At 34.9% G+C, this 21,375-nt stretch overlaps 1 protein-coding gene across 1 annotated transcript; it reads left to right on the forward strand.

The window, feature by feature from the left end:
• Positions 1 to 19,888: 19,888 nt before the first annotated feature.
• LOC100893319 lies at positions 19,889 to 20,365 on the forward strand. The gene has a single exon (XM_003727535.1). It carries the CDS (start codon positions 19,889 to 19,891, stop codon positions 20,363 to 20,365), a length of 477 nt encoding a protein of 158 aa, XP_003727583.1.
• The last annotated feature ends 1,010 nt before the right edge of the window (positions 20,366 to 21,375 follow it).

The raw sequence follows: 21,375 nt of genomic DNA on the forward strand, positions 1-21,375 counted from the left end.
TAAGCGAAAGACTGCCGCTTGATACATCATTATACTTAACACTAAAAACTTTCAGCACACAACAATATTATAAGCAAAGTGGTTAGTCTTTTCCTATAGCGGAAGACTGCCGCTCATATTCAGATTACATAATTTATTGCAAACAAAACGGGGGAATTACATGGCCATGCTAATATCATACAGTCATGATACTAAACAATAGTGGCGCCCTTCAGCCCTCTTCCGCCAACCTGGCAAGCTGACCAACGAGACGCAGACAAAGATAGTGCGCCCTCTAACAGATAGTGGAATCCGAGCGTTTGGCACTTGGATAACCCGTCAAACGTGGGAAGATTTGTATCAAATCATTGACCCATCGGATATATGTCATTTATTTTATAGTGTTGTACGAGAACATATTAATCAGTCCCTACCTACTAAGACTGTCAAATTTCATGGAAGCGATAAACCTTGGATATCTTGTGAGATAAAATCGTTAATTAAACGTAGACAGCAAGCTTGGCACTCTGGTAATAAAGAGCTGTGGACATATTTTAGAGACAAAGTTATAGATGCAATAATATTAGCTAGGGACTCATTTTATAATAAAAGAATTCATACACTGAAAATAAATAATCCTGCTGATTGGTATCGTCATATAAAACTCATTACTCAAGGACCTCAAGATCAACCATCCATCGACATACCAGGTATTGCAACTGATCAACCTGAACATTTTAAGGTAGCAGCCGATTGCATTAACGATAAGTTTTTATCTGTGGCAGCAGACCTACCGAAACTGAATAAAACGAAGTTACCAGCATATTTACCTTCACCTGTGGATTGCCCAATGATAGAACCGAAAGACGTGTATGATCTGTTACGTAAACTTAATTTACAAAAATCGACTATTTTAGGCGACTTACCTGTCCGAATATTACGTGAATTTGCTTATGAGTTATCTTTTCCATTATGTTATATTCTTAATTTTGCATTAAAGCAAGGGGTGTTTCCACAAGTATGGAAGTATGCTGAGATAGTACCAATACCCAAATCATATCCACCAACTCTTCTTGAATTACGGCCCATAGCTCTAACTTCTTACTTTGCTAAAATAGCTGAAACTTTCATTACTAAGTGGTTGTGTGAGGATATTGGTGATATTATTGATAAAAACCAGTATGGAAATCGTCGTGGTCTTTCTACTTGCCATTATTTAATTGGAATGTTACATGATTTATACAAAAATGCAGATAAACAAAAAACAATTTCAACCATAGTTTTAACCGATTTTTCTAAAGCGTTTGACCGGATTGATCATAATATTTTAATTTGTAAACTTGTTAAATTGGATGTACGACCATGCGTCATTTCGTTAATAGTAGATTTTTTAGAATGCCGCCAACAAGTAGTAAGGTATAAAGGTCGTATTTCAAATGTAAAAATAACAATGTAGGAGTCCCTCAAAGTACAAAATTGGGGCCTATATTATTTTTAATTATGGTTAACGATGCGTGTCATGATTGTTTACTCCCTTTTTATAAGTATGTAGATGATTTAACTATAGTAGAAAGCCGGACCTGTACACAAATATCAAAATTGCAATCGGCATTATTGTTATTAGAAAATTGGTCTTTACTCAATAATATGAAACTTAACCCAACTAAATGCATTGCTATGACGGTCTCTTTCATGAAAAATCAAACTCACCAACTGTTGCATATTGATGAGATACTTTTAAATGAAAAAAAATGTAATCAAAGTTCTTGGGGTTTATATTCAATGTGATTTAAAATGGAATACTCAAGTAAAGGATATGTTAAAGAAGTGCAATACAAAGTTATATATGTAACGTACCTTGAAACGTTTTAATTTACTTATTAGTGATCTCGTTATTGTTTATACTGGATACATAAGACCAATTTTAGAGTATTGTGCACCACTTTTTCATTCCAACCTAACGCGTAAACAAACAGATAATATTGAACGAATACAAAAACGGGCATGTAGAATTATTTTGGGACTTAATTATGAAACATATAATCATGCTCTACAATTGTGCAATTTGTTAACGTTGGAAGAACGTAGGAATAAACTTTGTTTTGATTTCGCCATTAAATTAGAAAAGCATGATTTTGGGTTCGTTATGGCTACCAAGTCAAAGAATAGTTAAATTTAATTTACGAAGTGTACAGAAATATTCTCAATTTATTTGTAAAACCAGTCGATTTAATAATAGCTCTATTCCCTATTTTGTTCGTATCTTAAACGATTATTATTAAAAAAAGTAAGCTTCATGTATTTTTGTATATGTTTATGTTTAATGATGTTGCCTATTATGTGTATAAATGTGTCCCGTATTTTTACCCTTTTATATGTCATTAACTTTATTTTATGTCAACATGTATAATGCTCAGTGTATTTTAAATATCATGATGTTTTTACCTTGTATAAATGACCTGCAATTCAGCTTCGGCTGCCAGAACGTCATATGAATAAACCCTTATTGAATTGAATTGAATAGTTAGAACCATAGAAACATGGGTCAACAGCCAAGTATCGCAAGGTACCATGTACACATTTGAATTTACCATGGTTACCATGGTCCTTGTTGTTATAACCATGGTAATATCATCGTTCTAGCATGGTAATACCATGGTAAGAGACGAGTACAAGGGTACCATAGAGTACCATAGAGTACAATGGTTATACCATGGTTAGCATGTTTTTTTTTAAATCAAGGTATCGTTCGCAAATTTCAAGCAGATTAAATCAGACACGAATCAATGCGGGATTCAAAACGAAAATATTAATTACGATTTGATCTACATCAGATATCAAATGGAGCTCCACGGCATCATAATGGCTTTTAGTCTCAGAATTGATAACAGAAGCGATTGAACTGCAAAGAAAATAATTATCATCATAATGATCATCTCCATTCAAACGATGACATCTCAACAAACAACAACAAATACTAAGATGCTAAATATATTACTCATTGCGGGTAAAATCGAAAATAATATCGCTAGTGATATTCGTTTGTCTCGCAATGTATGGTCAACAAGGGATGTAAAAGATCACGATGTTTCGTGCGCCGCTGCAACATTTCGTCAGGTGATAAAATGTATTGTAAGCAAGCGTGTTTTATACCCTTTTATACTAACAAGATATTTGGAATAATCGAAATGCATGCTACATTATACACATGACATCATAAGCAATTTTAGAGTTTAAAATACTTTGCTTACCCGAATAAAAGTAATAAAAGTACTTATCCTAGAGATAGTACGTTGCATTTTTTTAAAGAAATTACTTATAGTTTGGCAATAGTCGCATTGTAAATAGACGGATATACCACTTACACTGTCCCCAACATAAACAAAATCCTCTGTGTGCCCATGGCTTGAGCCATAATGCATGGCCGTACAGAGTATTTTTTAATGTTGGGGACCGGGGGAATTCAACGAATTATTGAAAAATTATTGCATTTTCTTAGCCCCCACTGTGTAAAATCATGGTTCAGTGACAAAGCAATGGCCTCGTAACTGTGAGGCCCCAGGATCAAAACCGTGTCGATGTGCTATATTAGTGCCCTTTTGTGGGGCATTAGTCCTTATTACTGTCATTTATGACTTAAGGGCGTAGGTCCCCTAGTTGATAAGCATAGTAGCATACAAATGCTTTAGCAGTCACGTAAAACACATATTGGAAAATTATTATTCAATAAAATCTGAGAATGTATACTATTATCTAGATCTATTAGGAATAAATTATTTTTTGAAATAATTCCATAAATTGGGGTAAAACGAAAATATTCGAACTATATGAGCGACAGTGTATATTCTGCTTAAACATACACGGTCTCTCTTTTTACCCAAATAATTTTTTATTTTTTTTATTTTTTAGATGTTTGGACCCCTTTTGTAAAACAACCTATAGCTGACATGGGCAATTCATCCCATGATGAATAAATAAATAATATAATAACAATAAAACCGCATTTCCTTGCCTTTCTGCATCTCGTCTTTTTTGCTCTTACCACACCCATTCCCCTCGGGGGTTTTCTCCCTCTCTCTCTCTCTCAATCAGTATATATATATATATATGTGTGTGTGTGTGTGTGTCTCTCTCTCTCTCTCTCATTGTGCATTTAGCCCGTCTCTATATCTATATATATCTCTCTGTCACTCTCTCTTCCTCTCTCTCTCTCTCTCTCTCTAGCACCTTTCTCTCTCTTTCCTCCCTTTCTCTTTCCCTTCCTTTAAAAGTCTAAATATAGGTTAATGAACTTACATTAATGACAATGACAAATATTTAAATAAAACATGTCGTCTATACTTGATATTACTGTTAACATATTTTAAACTGTCCTGTCACATCAGATTGAGGAGCTAAAGCACAAGTTCGGATTTCTGGGTTTCGCTGCATCCTCTCATTACGCTAGAGGTCTCTGCTCCATGCCCAATTTTCGATCACTGAAGCTGTACGACGTAAAGCTGAGTGATGAGTTCTACTCAACGATGGCCTCTGAGTCATCAGAGTCAAAAGTATACCCATACACGTTCTCTATTGGAGACGACCCCCCCCCCCCAAAAAAAAAAAAATAATAAATAAATAAATAAATAAATAAATAAATAAATAAATAAATAAAATAAAAATAAAAAAATAAATAAAAATAAAATAAAAAAATAAAAATTGTATTCTTCAAACTCAACTTTTGGGTAACTGTTTTTTCACACTTTTTTAAAAGACTTCATTTATTTTCAATAGTTAAGAGCACTCTCAGATCGATATTAAAAATAGTTTGGCTATGCGGACAAAAAAAATAAATGATGTGAATGGAATGAAATAGATTCATATAAAAACGTGTTTTAAAAGCACGTATCCTACAAACATTATTTAGCATTATATTTTTTGAAATTATTGAAATGTTATTAAAGTCGCATGAAATTAATTTTACATGTGCATTGTAAATATACAGATAAAACATTTGTATTCTGCGTGAAGAGTCAAGTTTCTCTTTTTTTCCAACCAGCTAAAATTTATGACATTCTGTCTTTCTACATCTCGGCTTTCTTTTTTCTTTAACCACACCTAAGGCTAAGTTGTGGTTAACAATATCGCATTAATGACAGTAAGAATATTTAAATCGGACATGTCGTCAATACTTGATAATACTATTCATTCTATGCAACACATCCTGTCACATCACCAGATTGAGGAGCTGTATCACGAGAAGGCAGATCTTGGTTCCGCTGCATCATCTCATTACGCGAGAGGTCTCTGCTCTATGCCCAAACTACGATCACTGTCTCTGGAATATATGAAGCTGAGTGACGAGTTCTACTCAACGATGGCCAGTGAGGCATCAAATTCAAAGGTATACTTAAAAACGATTCCAATTGAAAACGATTTGTTTCCAAAAGGTATTGCAATTTTTAAACTCAACTTCTGGGGTAACTACACTGTTGGTCACAATGGTTGAATAATTGTTTTTACCCCAATTTATGGATTGATTTTGACAATGATTTATTCCTAAGAGATCTAGATAATAGTATACATTCTTTGATTTTACGTCGCCGCCCCCACAAATACAAAAAACGAAGAAAATGCAGTACATTATCAATAATTCATAGCACTTTTTCTAGACCCATAACATAACAAAAATCCTCTAAGGGGGCATGCCTTGAACCATAATGCATGGCCCTACAGAGGAATATTTACTGTTTGGGACCGGGGGAAAATGCAATGAGTTATTGATAATTTATTACATTTTCTTTGTTTTTGTATTTGTGGGGGTTGCGACTTGTTTAAAAGATTCATTTATTTTCATTAGTTACGAACACTCCGAAATCAATGTTATAAATGGTTTGGCTTTGATAACAAGGAAAGAAATCACGTGAATACAAAGAACTGTGCACGTATCCTTTAGTATTTCGTATTCTATTTTTAAAGATTATCATTTCATTAAGCCAGTAGTCGCAGGAAATTAATTCTACATGTGCATTGCAAATATACAGATATAACACTTTAATTCTGCTTGAACAGTCACGGTCTCTCTTTTCCAGCCATCTATAATTAAATGAATGTGTTTGTCTTTCTTCTTCCCGTCTTTCTTTCCTCTTACCATACCCATTTCTCCTTTAATAGGGCCCTTTTTTTTTTTTATCTCTCTCTCTCTCTGTCCCGATCTATCTCTCTCTATCTCTGTCTCTGTCCCGATCCCTCTCTTTATCCCTCTCTCTATCCCGATCCCTCTCTCTCTCTCTCTTTCTCTCTGCCCCGATCCCTCCTTTTTCTCTTTCCCTTGCTTTAAAGACTCATTAGAGGTTATGATGTTACATAAATGACAGCTAAAATATTTAAATCAAACATGTCGTCTATACTTGATAATACTATTCACTCTAACCTATCCTGTCACATCACCAGATTAAGGAGCTAACGCACACGATGGCATATCTGGGTTCTGCTGCATCCTCTCAATATGCACAATGGCTCTGCTCCATGCCAGATCTTCGATCACTGCGTCTGTACACCGTGAAGCTTAGTGATAATTTCTACTCAACGATGGCCTCTGAGGCATCAAGACCAATGGTATATGCAAACTCGATTTAAATTGAAAACGATATGTTTCCAAATAGTACTCCAATCTCCAAACTCAACATATTGGGTTACTGTTTTTTTTACACTTTCAAAAGAAACAACCATTCATAAACATAACGCCACTCTCATAACAATATATTAAAAAGTTTAGCCATGCTGGCAAGGAAAAAAAACATGTGAATAGAATGAACTTTGGTGTCATAAAGATATGGATTCATAAAAAAGCGTGTATAACAGTATTTATCCTACATGTATAAATAGTATGTTGCATTTTTTAAAGAAAGTACTTAAAGTTTGCCAATGGTCGCAGGAAGTTAATTTTGACAGTTGCTTTGTAAATAGACGAGTATAATACTTATATTCTGCTTAAACGTACACGGTCTTTCTTTTTCAATTTTTAGATGTTTGAACCCCTTTTGTAAAAACAGCTTATAGCTGACATTGGCAAACCATCCCATGAGTAGAGAATAAATGTATAATATAATAAAAAATAATTTACATTTGTTCGTCTTTCTTTGTTTCACCTTTCTTCGCTCTTACCAGACCCATCCCCCTCGGGGGGGGGGTCTCTCTTTCTCTCTCTATCAATCAGTATGCCTCTGTCCATCTCTCTCTCTCTCTCTCTCTATCTCTTTTCTATCTCTTTCATCTTTTTCTCTTTCCCTTGCTTTAAACGTCTAGGTATAGATTAGTGAAGTTACATTAATGCCAATTAAAAAAATTTAAATTAAACATGTCGCCTATACTTGATATTACTATTTAACTTATGTTAAACTGTTACAGTACTGTCACATCACCAGATTGAGGATCTAAAGCACAGGTTCGGATATCTGGGTTCTGCTGCATCCTCTCATTACGCGAGAGGTCTCTGCTCCATGTCAAATCTTCGATCACTGGAGCTTACTGCAGAACGGCTCCAGTGATCGAAGATTTAGCATGAAGCAGAGACCTTTCGCAAACACTATTTCGCATTCGATTTTTGGACATTATTTAGATTTTGTCAATAGTCCCTGGATGTGCATTGTAAATAGACTGATATAACACTTTTATTCTGCTTGAACAGACACGGTCTCCCTTCTCCAACCATCTATAATTAATGGAATTTATTTGTCTATCTCCATCCCGACTTTATTTTCTCTTACCACACCCATTTCCACTAGGGACGTTTTCTCGCTATCTATCTCTGTCTATGCTCCCTTCCCCTCTCTCTCTCTCTCTCTCTCTCTCTTGTTTTAAAGGCTATAAGTAGTGGTTAAAAAATGTTACATTAATGACAGTAAGAATATTTAAATCAGACATGTCGGCTATACTTGATAATACTTTTCACTGTGTTCAACATGTACTGTCACATCACCAGATTGAGGATCTAAGGCACGTGTTCGGATATCTGGGTTCTGCTGCATCCTCTCATTACGCGAGATGTCTCTGCTCTATGCCAAATCTTCGATCACTGTTTCTGAGCGAAGTGGAGCTGAGTCGTGAGTTCTACTCAACGATGGCCTCTGAGGCATCAAAATCAAAGGTATAACCAAACAGGATTTCAATTGGAAACGATATGTTTCCAAATAGTATTGCAATCTTCAAACTCAACATATGGGGTAACCGTTTTTTTACACTTTTTTAAAAGAAATCATTCATAACCATTTACACTTTGGCCATGCTTTCAAGGAAACAAATTATGTGAATAGAATTAGTATCATGATACAAGCTGCATCTAAACGCATATCATGTAGATCCGGCCTAGTATTCCGCGTTTTTTTAAATTTTATTATTTATTGTCCCAATAAGATTTTACATGCACAATTTAGATAGAAAGATACCAAATTGCATATTTCTTGACAAAACAAGGTCTTCGTATTAACATTTGTTTGTCTTTTTTCATCTCGTCTTTACTTTGCTCGTACCACAGCATTGTCCCTTTATTCCCCCCCCCCCCCACAATGTCTCACTCTGCCTCTCTGTCTCTCTCTCCCTTTCTCCTTTGTATTTGGAAACAATTTCCTTCTATCTATATTACATTCTTCAAACTAAACATAATACTATTTCGCAATTTATTTTCGAAATAAGTTTTGGTCATTAGTCAAAATCACTCTCATTTAAACAAAAGTCTGACCGTGCTGAAAATCAGGAAAGTGAATTATTTGAATTGAATGGACTTCCGTGTCATGATTATATAAATTCAATAGATTCTCACTTTCAGTAATTTGAATCTTTTTATAATTTTTGTTGGAACTAAATATTCAGTTATTGTGATGACAGCTTTATTCTTCAGTTCACTTTAGATGACGATGGTCAAAGTGAAATCGGGTATAATGCAAAGACAAACACATCTTTTGGAAAAATTTGACTATGAATATAGAAATGTGTATCATTTCGACAGGGGCGGCTTGCCCGGGGACAGGTTTTGATACATCATCCCACAATTTGCGAAATCGAGTCATGTGCCCTTCCTCCGACAAAAGTGCCTCCTTCAAAGTGAACAAATGTACCTCCCAATGGTAAAATTTCCCTCCTATGGTTCATCCAGATACCGGCATCTCCAGTCGGGCCATGGTCATCATGAACAGCTTCGTCAATGGTAAAATTTCCCTCCTAAGATAATGTGCCCCCTTTTTATTTATTCTATATGTCCCAGGTTTATATTCGTTTGAAGAAATAAAATATTCAAAACAGAAGAAAAAAAAGTAATAAAAAAACAAAAAAAACACTTATGCCTTTTCAGTAGATCTGTATGTCTGTTTTGTGTTCTGCATTTCGTCATTATAGTTTCCCAACAAGTATGAGCAAGCCAGATATTTCTTTTATGTGTGATGCTTGATGCCAGCCCCTCCCCTTCTGAGACAAAAATGCCCCTCCCCCATTAGAACAAATGGCCTACCTGAGCTAAAACTGTGTTTTTACAGTTGATGTGAAATTAATTAATAACATTATTTATGCATCAATTTGTTATGTTTAATATACACACTTTATTTCTTAGTTTATTATTTAGTTATGCCACACAGTTCACATTAATCCCTTCTTTAAAAAAAAACGTTCCGGCTCTCTGACTTGTGCTTTGACTTCAATCATTTAATTGAAAAAAGAAAAGTACCAGTATAAATAATCAATCCTTACACTAAAGTTTATGAGGAATATCAAGAGTACTTCTTTTTATGTATTAGGATGGAGTGCGTCTCTCCATAACTCAATTTTGTTCCTATATGAAGCTTTTTCTATTTGCCCTTGTCCTCCCATCTCTTTCCCAAAGTCTCCTTTCTCTTTTTCTTACCTATGCTTCTCCATGCTCTCTCTCTCTTCCCCCTCTCTCTCTCTCTCTTGGCTCATTTTCTCTCTCTCTTTTTCTCTCTCTTTTCCTCTGTCGATGTTTTTCTCGTAGACTATTTTCGTATATTCATCACTTATTGATTTTTCTTAGCAATTTCGCTATCTCATCAAATACTAACTAAATGTAAACAGTGAATTAAATATATATATATATGAATTTTAAGAATCACTTGGTTTTGACCTTGACCTTTTTTTTTCTGTGATTTGCCAGGGAACAATAGAGCTCCAAACAAAGATCAATGGAAACAATTTGTATTCTTTTGTAAAAGCGTTTATTCGAACGAGCTAAAATCTAGCTCGCGTTAAATATATAAAAAATTACAGTCGAAAGCTGAAGTCTATTTCTAAAGCGAAAGACTGCCGCTTGATACATCATTATACTTAACACTAAAAACTTTCAGCACACAACAATATTATAAGCAAAGTGGTTAGTCTTTTTCTATAGCGGAAGACTGCCGCTCATATTCAGATTACATAATTCATTGCAAACAAAAGGGGGCAATACATGGCCATGCTAATATCATACAGTCATGATACTAAACAATAGTGGCGCCCTTCAGCCCTCTTCCGTCAACCTGGCAAGCTGACTAACGAGACGCGGACAAAAATAGTGCGCCCTCTAACAGATAGTGGAATCCGAGCGTTTGGCACTTGGATAACCCGTCACACGTGGGAAGATTTGTATCAAATCATTGACCCGTCGGATATGTGTCATTTATTTTATAGTGTTGTACGAGAACATATTAATCAGTCCCTACCTACTAAGACTGTCAAATTTCATGGAAGCGATAAACCTTGGATATCTTGTGAGATAAAATCGTTAATTAAACGTAGACAGCAAGTTTGGCACTCTGGTAATAAAGAGCTGTGGACACATTTTAGAGACAAAGTTATAGATGCAATAATATTAGCTAGGGACTCATTTTATAATAAAAGAATTCATACACTGAAAATAAATAATCCTGCTGATTGGTATCGTCATATAAAACTCATTACTCAAGGACCTCAAGATCAACCATCCATCGACATACCAGGTATTGCAACTGATCAACCTGAACATTTTAAGGTAGCAGCCGATTGCATTAACGATAAGTTTTTATCTGTGGCAGCAGACCTACCGAAACTGAATAAAACGAAGTTACCAGCATATTTACCTTCACCTGTGGATTGCCCAATGAAAGAACCGAAAGACGTGTATGATCTGTTACGTAAACTTTATTTACAAAAATCGACTATTTTAGGCGACTTACCTGTCCGAATATTACGTGAATTTGCTTATGAGTTATCTTTTCCATTATGTTATATTCTTAATTTTGCATTTAAACAAGGGGTGTTTCCACAAGTAGCTAAAATAGCTGAAACTTTCATTACTAAGTGGTTGTGTGAGAATATTGGTGATATTATTGATAAAAACCAGTATGGAAATCGTCGTGGTCTTTCTACTTGCCATTATTTAATTGGAATGTTACATAATTTATACAAAAATGCAGATAAACAAAAAACAATTTCAACCATAGTTTTAACCGATTTTTCTAAAGCGTTTGACCAGATTGATCATAATTATTTTCCATTATGTTATATTCTTTATTTTGCATTTAAGCAAGGGGTGTTTCCACAAGTATGGAAGTATGCTGAGATAGTACCAATACCCAAATCATATCCACCAACTCTTTATGAATTACGGCCCATAGCTCTAACTTCTTACTTTGCTAAAATAGCTGAAACTTTCATTACTAAGTGGTTGTGTGAGGATATTGGTGATATTATTGATAAAAACCAGTATGGAAATCGTCGTTGTCTTTCTACTTGCCATTATTTAATTGGAATGTTACATAATTTATACAAAAATGCAGATAAACAAAAAACAATTTCAACCATAGTTTTAACCGATTTTTCTAAGGCGTTTGACCGGATTGATCATAATATTTTAATTTGTAAACTTGTTAAATTGGATGTACGACCATGCGTCATTTCGTTAATAGTAGATTTTTTTAGAATGCCGCCAACAAGTAGTAAGGTATAAAGGTCGTATTTCAAATGTAAAAAATAACAATGTAGGAGTCCCTCAAGGTACAAAATTGGGGCCTATATTATTTTTAATTATGGTTAACGATGCGTGTCATGATTGTTTACTCCCTTTTTATAAGTATGTAGATGATTTAACTATAGTAGAAAGCCAGACCTGTACACAAATATCAAAATTGCAATCGGCATTATTGTTATTAGAAAATTGGTCTTTACTCAATAATATGAAACTTAACCCAACTAAATGCATTGTTATGACGGTCTCTTTCATGAAAAATCAAACTCACCAACTGTTGTATATTGATGAGACACTTTTAAATGAAAAAAAATTAATCAAAGTTTTTGGGGGTTTATATTCAATGTGATTTAAAATGGAATACTCAAGTAAAGGATATGTTAAAGAAGTGCAATACAAAGTTATATATGTTACGTACCTTGAAACGTTTTAATTTACCTATTAGTGATCTCGTTATTGTTTATACTGGATACATAAGACCAATTTTAGAGTATTGTGCACCACTTTTTCATTCCAACCTAACGCGTAAACAAACAGATAATATTGAACGAATACAAAAACGGGCATGTAGAATTATTTTGGGACTTAATTATGAAACATATAATCATGCTCTACAATTGTGCAATTTGTTAACGTTGGAAGAACGTAGGAATAAACTTTGTTTTGATTTCGCCATTAAATTGGAAAAGCATGATTTGGGTTCGTTATGGCTACCAAGTCAAAGAATTGTTAAATTTAATTTACGAAATGTATAGAAATATTCTCAATTTATTTGTAAAACCAGTCGCTTTAATAATAGCTCTATTCCCTATTTTGTTCGTATCTTAAACGATTATTATTAAAAAAAGTAAGCTTCATGTATTTTTGTATATGTTTATGTTTAATGATGTTGCCTATTATGTGTATAAATGTGTCTAGTATGTTTACCCTTTTATATGTCATTAACTTTATTTTATGTCAACATGTATAATGCTCAGTGTATTTTAAATATCATGATGTTTTTACCTTGTATAAATGACCTGCAATTCAGCTTCGGCTGCCAGAACGTCATATGAATAAACCCTTATTGAATTAAATTGAATAGTTAGAACCATAGAAACATGGGTAATATCATCGTTCTAGCATGGTAATACCATGGTAAGAGACGAGTACAAGGGTACCATAGAGTACCATAGAGTACAAAGGTTATACCATGGTTAGCATGTTTTTTTTTTAAATCAAGGTATCGTTCGCAAATTTCAAGCAGATTAAATCAGACACGAATCAATGCGGGATTCAAAACGAAAATATTAATTACGATTTGATCTACATCAGATATCAAATGGAGCTCCACGGCATCATAATGGCTTTTAGTCTCAGAATTGATAACAGAAGCGATTGAACTGCAAAGAAAATAATTATCATCATAATGATCATCTCCATTCAAACGATGACATCTCAACAAACAACAACAAATACTAAGATGCTAAATATATTACTCATTGCGGGTAAAATCGAAAATAATATCGCTAGTGATATTCGTTTGTCTCGCAATGTATGGTCAACAACGGATGTAAAAGATCACGACGTTTCGTGCGCCGCTGCAACACTTCGTCAGGTGATAAAATTTATTGTAAGCAAGCGTGTTTTATACCCTTTTATACTAACAAGATATTTGGAATAATCGAAATGCATGCTACATTATACACAAGACATCATAAGCAATTTTAAAGTTTAAAATACTTTGCTTACCCGAATTCGAGAGAATTTTAGTCCTCTTTCACTAAGCAACTTGTACGTACGTATAAACTCTGTGTATGTGCTTCTCGCTAGCATAGCGCTCCTGCTCCCTGTCCCATGTGTGACGTCATGATTCAGGACCCGTATATTTCGCTTTCAAGTCAGGATTCGAAGTACTGAGAAGCCTCAGAAGGGTCTTCGAAAATGCTTATTAAAGTGTTTGATTAATTTGGACACACCCTTAAAGCAAATGATTCGTGTTCTCTATGATATAAGCTTTCCTTACATGTATAATCTGCCCATTTTTTGAATTTTTTTTCACACAGCTACTTTAAGTACCTTTATTGAAATACCACATGCCATGCATATTGACATGCTTTTTCTAAATTATAATATGTTGATTCATTTATACTATAGTAGAAATAGAGACGAAATAATCAGACTTAGTGAATGATAATTACTGAAAAGTGGATTCCTCGATATTAGCAGTGATTCAAAAGGTGTTTATGTTGGTAAAATCAATAATTGGTTCGCATCGTAGATTTCACTTTGGTGTGAATAAATTTTCTTTGCACAGATCCAGACGCTGAGTATGTGGGCTGTTTCCATAAATCCATGTCGACTACACTCCATTCTCTCGTTACCACGCCTCCAGTCACTCAGCTTGAACAATATCAGACTAGTTGATATGGACGATGGAGAGACACTGGTATGTATCTTTACTATGTCAAGATTAAAGTCAAAATCCTCTTTTTGTTCATAGCTCAAAGCGAACCTCGAGCGGATGTGCTGTTTCGTGAAAGAATGCGCATGTAATTTTGCGGAAAGCGTTATTATGACACCTTTGTTTGCAGCATTGCAGATTTACATATTAGAGCAGACAATCTTTCTTTTTTAATGAACAATAACGAGTAAATTCTCCTCTTTCCTCCAATGCTAAGTCTGTACAATTTGGTTCCTGCCAACAAATAAACAAAGCAGTGTAGCAAAAAGAAATCTTTCATCGCGTTTTTCTCAGAACGAGTTTTTTACCGTATGGCGGTGAGCCTGCCACTTCGTGAAATAATAACTTTTCATTTTTGAGGGTCGCGTCGTTTTTTCTTCTTCTATAATGAATTGAAAAATAAACGGAATTGGTATTTGAAACTCGGGTATATCAAAGAGGAGGGTCAATAACGACTAAAAGTGAAGAAAACTAAGAGTTGACATTTTACACGACTTTCTGTGTGCGTGCCGTTTAGTGAAATGATCAACGAAATATAAAGCAATACTTGTAAGTAAGTAAGTAAAGTTTATTTAACCATAAAATGAAACATGTACATACAAATGAGTAACATAGTAAACATAATACGGTAAAGGACACCCTTAGAAGCAAATTGCTTGTGGTGGGGCCTTAAAAAGAAAAAACAAACTACACATAAATTATACAGTTTAAAAACTTTAAAATAACATGATACAAACACACAAACACGCTCACACATATACATACACACATACATTCAAAATATCCTCCTCTGCTCAAACTTGTTTACATAAATCATTAAATAATAACTGTGTATATCGTACTTTAAATCGAGATAGAGTTGTACTTTCCTTAATATCATTACTCAAATTATTCCATTCCTTAATGCCATTTAAATAGAAAGAATTTTGTGCATTTGTCGTACGAACTTTAAATAAATGTAAATGATTTTTCTGACGAGTAGAATACGAGTGAATATCACTATTAATAACAAAGTTTATATTAGGAATTTCTGGCAATAGGCGATTTTGAAATTTAAACATAAATATGCGAGTATTAAATTGAATCAATTCAAAAATTGGGACTACGTGAGTTTTAACAAAAAGTGGCCGTGATGGGGCTAAATAATCAGATTAAGTAATAATACGCACGGCTCGTTTCTGTAACAAATAAATCTTATCTATATATGATGCATAAGTATTTCCCCAAATAATATTACAATAATTTACATGTGGAAAAATCATACTATTATACAACATAAGCAAAATATTTGATGGTAAAACATGCTTTAGCTTTGACAAAACTCCAATACTTCGAGATAATTTCAACGAAATGCAATCAATATGAGGTTTCCAATTAAGTAATTCATCAATTATAATACCAATAAACTGAACACATTCTTTCCTTTTTTAATATTGACATCAATTTGTATAGGCAATAAATCACTAGGGATCTTCCGATTTCGAGAATGAAATATTACATAATTTGTTTTATCATAATTGAGAAATAATTTATTACATTTGAACCAATTATCCAATTTTATCAATTCATTATTCATAATATCAACTAAAGTAAATACACTACTATGTGATGTAATAACGGAAGTATCATCTGCAAAGAGTGTAAAATTTAATACATTTGAACATTGTTTAATATCATTTATATAAATTAAAAACAAAAGGGGCCCTAGAACTGATCCTTGAGGAACACCACATATTACATCCCTTTTAGTCGAACAGACACCGTCAACCACCACATACTGCTTTCTATCACTCAAATAGTTTTCAATTAATTTCAATGGAAGGCCGCGAATACCATAATAATTTAATTTTTTGAGCAGTATGTGGTGGTCAATGGTGTCGAACGCTTTTGACAAATCCATAAACACACCCAATGAATAATTACCCTTATCCATATTCTTAATTACATAATCTGTTAAATGAAGTGCTCCCAAACATGTAGAATAAGTCTTCCTAAATCCAAATTGCTCATTTATCAATAAATTGTTTTTAACCAAAAAATCATAAATTCTTTTTTGCAGGATTTTTTTCAAATAATTTTGAAAAAATTGATAAAAGAGCAATTGTTCTATAATTTTGAATATTTTCTTTTTCATTTTTCTTATAAATGGGTATAATTTTAGCTAATTTTAAACTGTCGGGGAATACTCCAGAAGAAATTGATTTATTAAATATATCACATAATGGATCAACAATAAAGTGTATACATTCTTTTACTACTCTGGGAGAAATACCATCTGGGCCACTTGCATTATATGGTTTCAATGTTTTACTAAGTTCAATTATTTCAAATACTGTAGAAGGTTTTAAAAACAATGTAAAATCATTATGATTTTTTAAATAATCATTAAATGAAGTATCTACAACAGGAATGCCACGAGCTAGATTACTCCCTACATTAACAAAGTATGAATTGAAACATTCAACAATCTCTTTTCTATTATTGTAACTAATATTTTCAAAATACATATTACATGGCAAATCATTCTTCTTGCTCTTTCCTAGTAATACATTAACTTGTGACCATGTTTTCTTGCAATCATGTTTATACTTAGCAAACATTTTATAATAGTACTGTTTCTTAGCTGTTCGTAATAAAGAAGTTAATTTATTTTTATATATAGTATACTTAGTTCTATTATTATCATTACGTTGTTTCAAGAACTGTTGATGTAATTTTTGTTTCTTTCGTACTGATATCAAAAGTCCTTTACTCATCCATAGTTGCTTGAATTTGCACTTCTTTTTCTTTTAAAAAATGGGTAACAATGGAAAACAATCATCGTACAATAATGAGAATTTACATATAAATTCATTATAACAATAATTCACATTATCAACATTATACATATTTGACCAATCTATTTTTTTCAACTCATTCTTCAATCGAGATATCCCGTCTTTTGTAATTTTTCTTTTCTTCATACTAGCAAATTCAGAACGATGTCTATACTGATTATCTTTATTATTTTTACAAACATTAATACAATACACTGGAAAATGGTCAGAAAAGTCGGAGTATAACAAACCTGAATGTACATTATCATTTAAAGTATTTGTAAAAATGTTATCAATAAGTGTTGCAGTTTTTGTAGATACTCGAGTAGGTTTCGAAATTAGTGGAAGCATATAAAATGAAAGCATTTTTTCTAAAAAAATCATTTGTTTTATCATGAGAAGCACAATTTAATAAATCAATATTAAAGTCGCCCATAATATATATATATATATACCTTTCGAGGATCTAACAAAAACTATGAGCTAATAAAGAGTGTGAAAGTTGTAATTTTGTATTTGCCAGTTAAAGTCATTTATTTACTATTTATTGATTTAGCTTGATATTGCAACAAAAGAAGTACAGAGGGCGTTTGGTCAAAGATTACTTTGACAGTTCTTATTTAAAGTTTATCTAGTTTGAAGGTCATAATCTGGTTTGGCGCCACCAGTTGTTGGCTGATTTGCAATGATCATGTGTGCAACATGATTTCTATTTTGTGAGGAAAATCTGTGGTTTTCTGGAGCATCCTTTGTTCCTGAGAGCTGTTTTTACAGTATTATGGAGGCACAGAGGTTAGTCAAAACACATATTTGAACATTATGAAAATGAATGTAAGAAAGGTAGTTTTTAAGATGTTTACATTGTATGAAACTTACACAGTAGCAGCAGTAATTTGTATGGCAAATGTATAACATGTGTAAACTGTGTACTCACACATATGATATTACAATTACCTTACCAGAGATATCTATTGAACATTTAATATGTCATTACATCTATAATTGATGTTTTGGTTTTGCTTAAGGTTGAAAGAAATAGTAAAGTAAAACGTATGATGCAGAATAAGACATTCTAGAATGAAATAGGATGATAACTGTGCGCATATTTGTGTGAATGACAGGTCAAGGTTATGACTTTATTATTGTGTTTATTGACTATGAAAAAGTCATTCAAGCATTCAAGCTCGTTTAATATGGTCACTTTTTGAGTTGAAACCGTGTTAAATCTGATTTAGACATGATAAAGATGATGTGAACTTAATTGTTAGCTGTGACATTCTACATAAAGTTCAAAGAGATTTGTCAAGTGTTTGACTTATTATATAAGATTTACAAGCAAATATGAAAAGGAGTTAGACACTGAATTCAGACAATGCCTTTGATTCAGTAGAATGCTATAATATTGTGAAACTTAGATTCATGAACACATGCTTATTATGCATTACTGTTATGCTTTATCATGTACAGTTTTCACGGAGTGAAGGTACAGCGAATGATTAAACGCATTGGAGACGAAACTGACACTCCCGTACAAAAACCTGAGTCAGTGTAATTATTCAGCCTCACAAGCAGTCACAGTGAAAACTCTTACTCAGAAGAGTGAAAAGAACTCAGGGAAACAGCCAACCTTTTCCTGAGTTAAACCGGCTTCTCGGCTCTTCAAGTAAGCTCTCTCCAACGATCAGACAAGATGATAGAAGGAGAAGAAAAAGCCAAGGGACAATCAGCTGAGGGTCAAACAAGACCATCAAGACGAGAAGCAGTTGCAACCGAAAAGGTGTTGCAATCCCAGCTTGGCGTTGTAACCAAGAACTGGAAGGGTGCAATAAGAACGTGACAGAGAACAGCCAACAAGTTGATGGAGCTTTTAAGTGATGAAAACCACGAATCATCAATAATTAGAGATGGTCGAAACGGCACCCAACAAGCATTCGAGAAGGCCATCGCAGCTCAGGAAACGCTGGCAGAAGTCACAGCTGCCTTGTCAAAAGAGGACAACAGCGAGGACAAGCTGGAAGCGATGGAGGAAGAGCATTCCGGCTTGATGAAAGAAGCCATGGAGACATTGGTTCTCTTAGGCGGTGATGTGGCCTCAAAGGCCTCCTCCACTGCCTTTGATCAAGACAGGTGCAACGAAAGGGTTGACAACGGACTGCCAGCTGCCACCAACAACGAAGACGGACCTTTCAGGACAGTGGACTCCAATTATCAAGGCAGTGCAGAGGATACAATAGGACCTAGTCAAAGGATTCTGGGCTGCGAAATGCCCACTGAATTACATGATGTCAACAAACATCAGAAGTCCGATGCAGTGTTCTCACAGTCAAAGGAAGAAATCACCCCGAGCCACATCGTGAAACTAATGGAAGCAGGTTTTAATGCAGACACGAATGAGAGGCCATATCCGCGGCATGATGAAAAGTTTCTGAGAGTAATGGAAGATGGCATCCATGTTGCGGATAATGGGCACTACGAAATTCCAGTACCATTCATGATGGAGGAACCGTTGATGCCAAACAATCTGTTCCAAGCCAAGATGAGGCTACAAGGCTTAAGACGAAAGTTTGGTACATTCCACATCACGGCGTTCAACAACCGAAAAAACTGAGAGTCGTCTTTGACTGTAGTGTTCAGTATAAAGGAGAATCGTTGAACGAACATTTGATGACAGGACCGGAAATGACAAATGCACTGGCTGGTGTCTTGTGCAGATTCTGGATGGAAAAGTTAGCCTTCATGTGTGATGTGTGGTGGTCCGATGGCGATTACCAGCAACCCGTTCATCACTATAGAATGAAGGTATACTTGTTTGGGGCCGCCTCATCACCAGTGTGCGCGAATTATGGGCTAAAGAAAACTGCAACTGCCCACAAAGACAAGTATGTAGAAGCTGCAACAAACTTCGTACACAGTGACTTCTATATTGTCCATGGTTTGCTCTCTGTTCCCAAATCAGCAGAGGCAGTCGACTTGGTCATACAGACTAGAGTGCTCTGCAAGGAAGGAAAACTGCACCTGCACAATATTGTTTCCAACTCAAGAAAAGTAATGCAGGCAGTGCCTATGGAAGATCGAGCCAAGAGTGTGAAAGAACTCAATCTACTGCATGATGAGCTGCCGATTGAACGAGCCCTTGGGCCGCACAGGTGCATATAATCGGATCTCTTCAACCTTTGCATCTCATTTGCTGACAAGCCATGCACCAGAAGAGGAGTGCTTTCAATAGTCCTGTCACTCTACAACCCTCGTGGACTCATTGCCCCAGTGACATTGAGAGGCAGACATATTGTTCAGGAATTGTGCAGAGAAGGTGCTGACTGGGATGATCCACTGACAGACGAGATGAAAATAAGATGGTGAAAAATATAGGCAAGATGTCATTCGTCTTCAAAATGTGTCGATTCCCAGATGCTACAAGCCAGTGAAATTCAAGGAAGTGAAATCTGCACAACTTCATCACTTTTCTGATGCCAGCACCATAAGATACGGAAACTGCACTTACCTCAGACTGCAGGGCATCGACGGGTTAGTGCACACTACACTAGTGATGGGGAAAAGTTATGATGTACCTGAAGACGACCCAGATGTGAAGAAATCGGGTGTGTCTGCCACGTCTGTAGTCACTACGTTTTACTTGAAGCGACTGAAAAGGTTTTCTTCCTGGTATCAAGCAAAGAGAGCGGTAGCAAACTGTGGGAGATTCAAAGCCGAACTGAGATAGAGATGCAAACAGCATTCAAAGTCTGCCACCAAACTACTGTGTGTGGAAGATTTGAATCAAGCCCAAAATGACATCTTGAGGTGGGTTTAAGAAAATTCCTTTCCAGAGGAGATGCAGAGACTGCAAGATACACCCATCTCAAGAACACCAGGAACAAAACACACCAGAGACTACAAATGGAGCATGAAAGGGGCCAGTCATCTGTATAAACTAGACCCCTTTGTGAATGAAAGGGGTGTTTTACGGGTTGGAGGACGATTAAAGCGAGCAGAGGGTTCATTTGATGAGCCGACTCATCTAGAACCGCTAACTCCAAATCACCTGTTGACACAGAAATCAAGGGTGATATTACCGCCGCCAGGTAACTTTCCACGAGAAGATGTGTACGCCAAGAAACGATGGAGAAGAGTACAACACCTAGCCAACAAGTTCTGGTCTCGATGGA

This window comes from Strongylocentrotus purpuratus, unplaced genomic scaffold, assembly GCF_000002235.5.
Source record: "Strongylocentrotus purpuratus isolate Spur 01 unplaced genomic scaffold, Spur_5.0 spur5_scaffold_14, whole genome shotgun sequence".
Taxonomy (NCBI): domain Eukaryota; kingdom Metazoa; phylum Echinodermata; class Echinoidea; order Camarodonta; family Strongylocentrotidae; genus Strongylocentrotus; species Strongylocentrotus purpuratus.

Excerpts from the sequence above, each read along its gene's own strand:
- LOC100893319 (XM_003727535.1), top strand. The coding sequence starts at position 19,889 with ATGACAAATGCACTGGCTGGTGTCTTGTGCAGATTCTGGATGGAAAAG.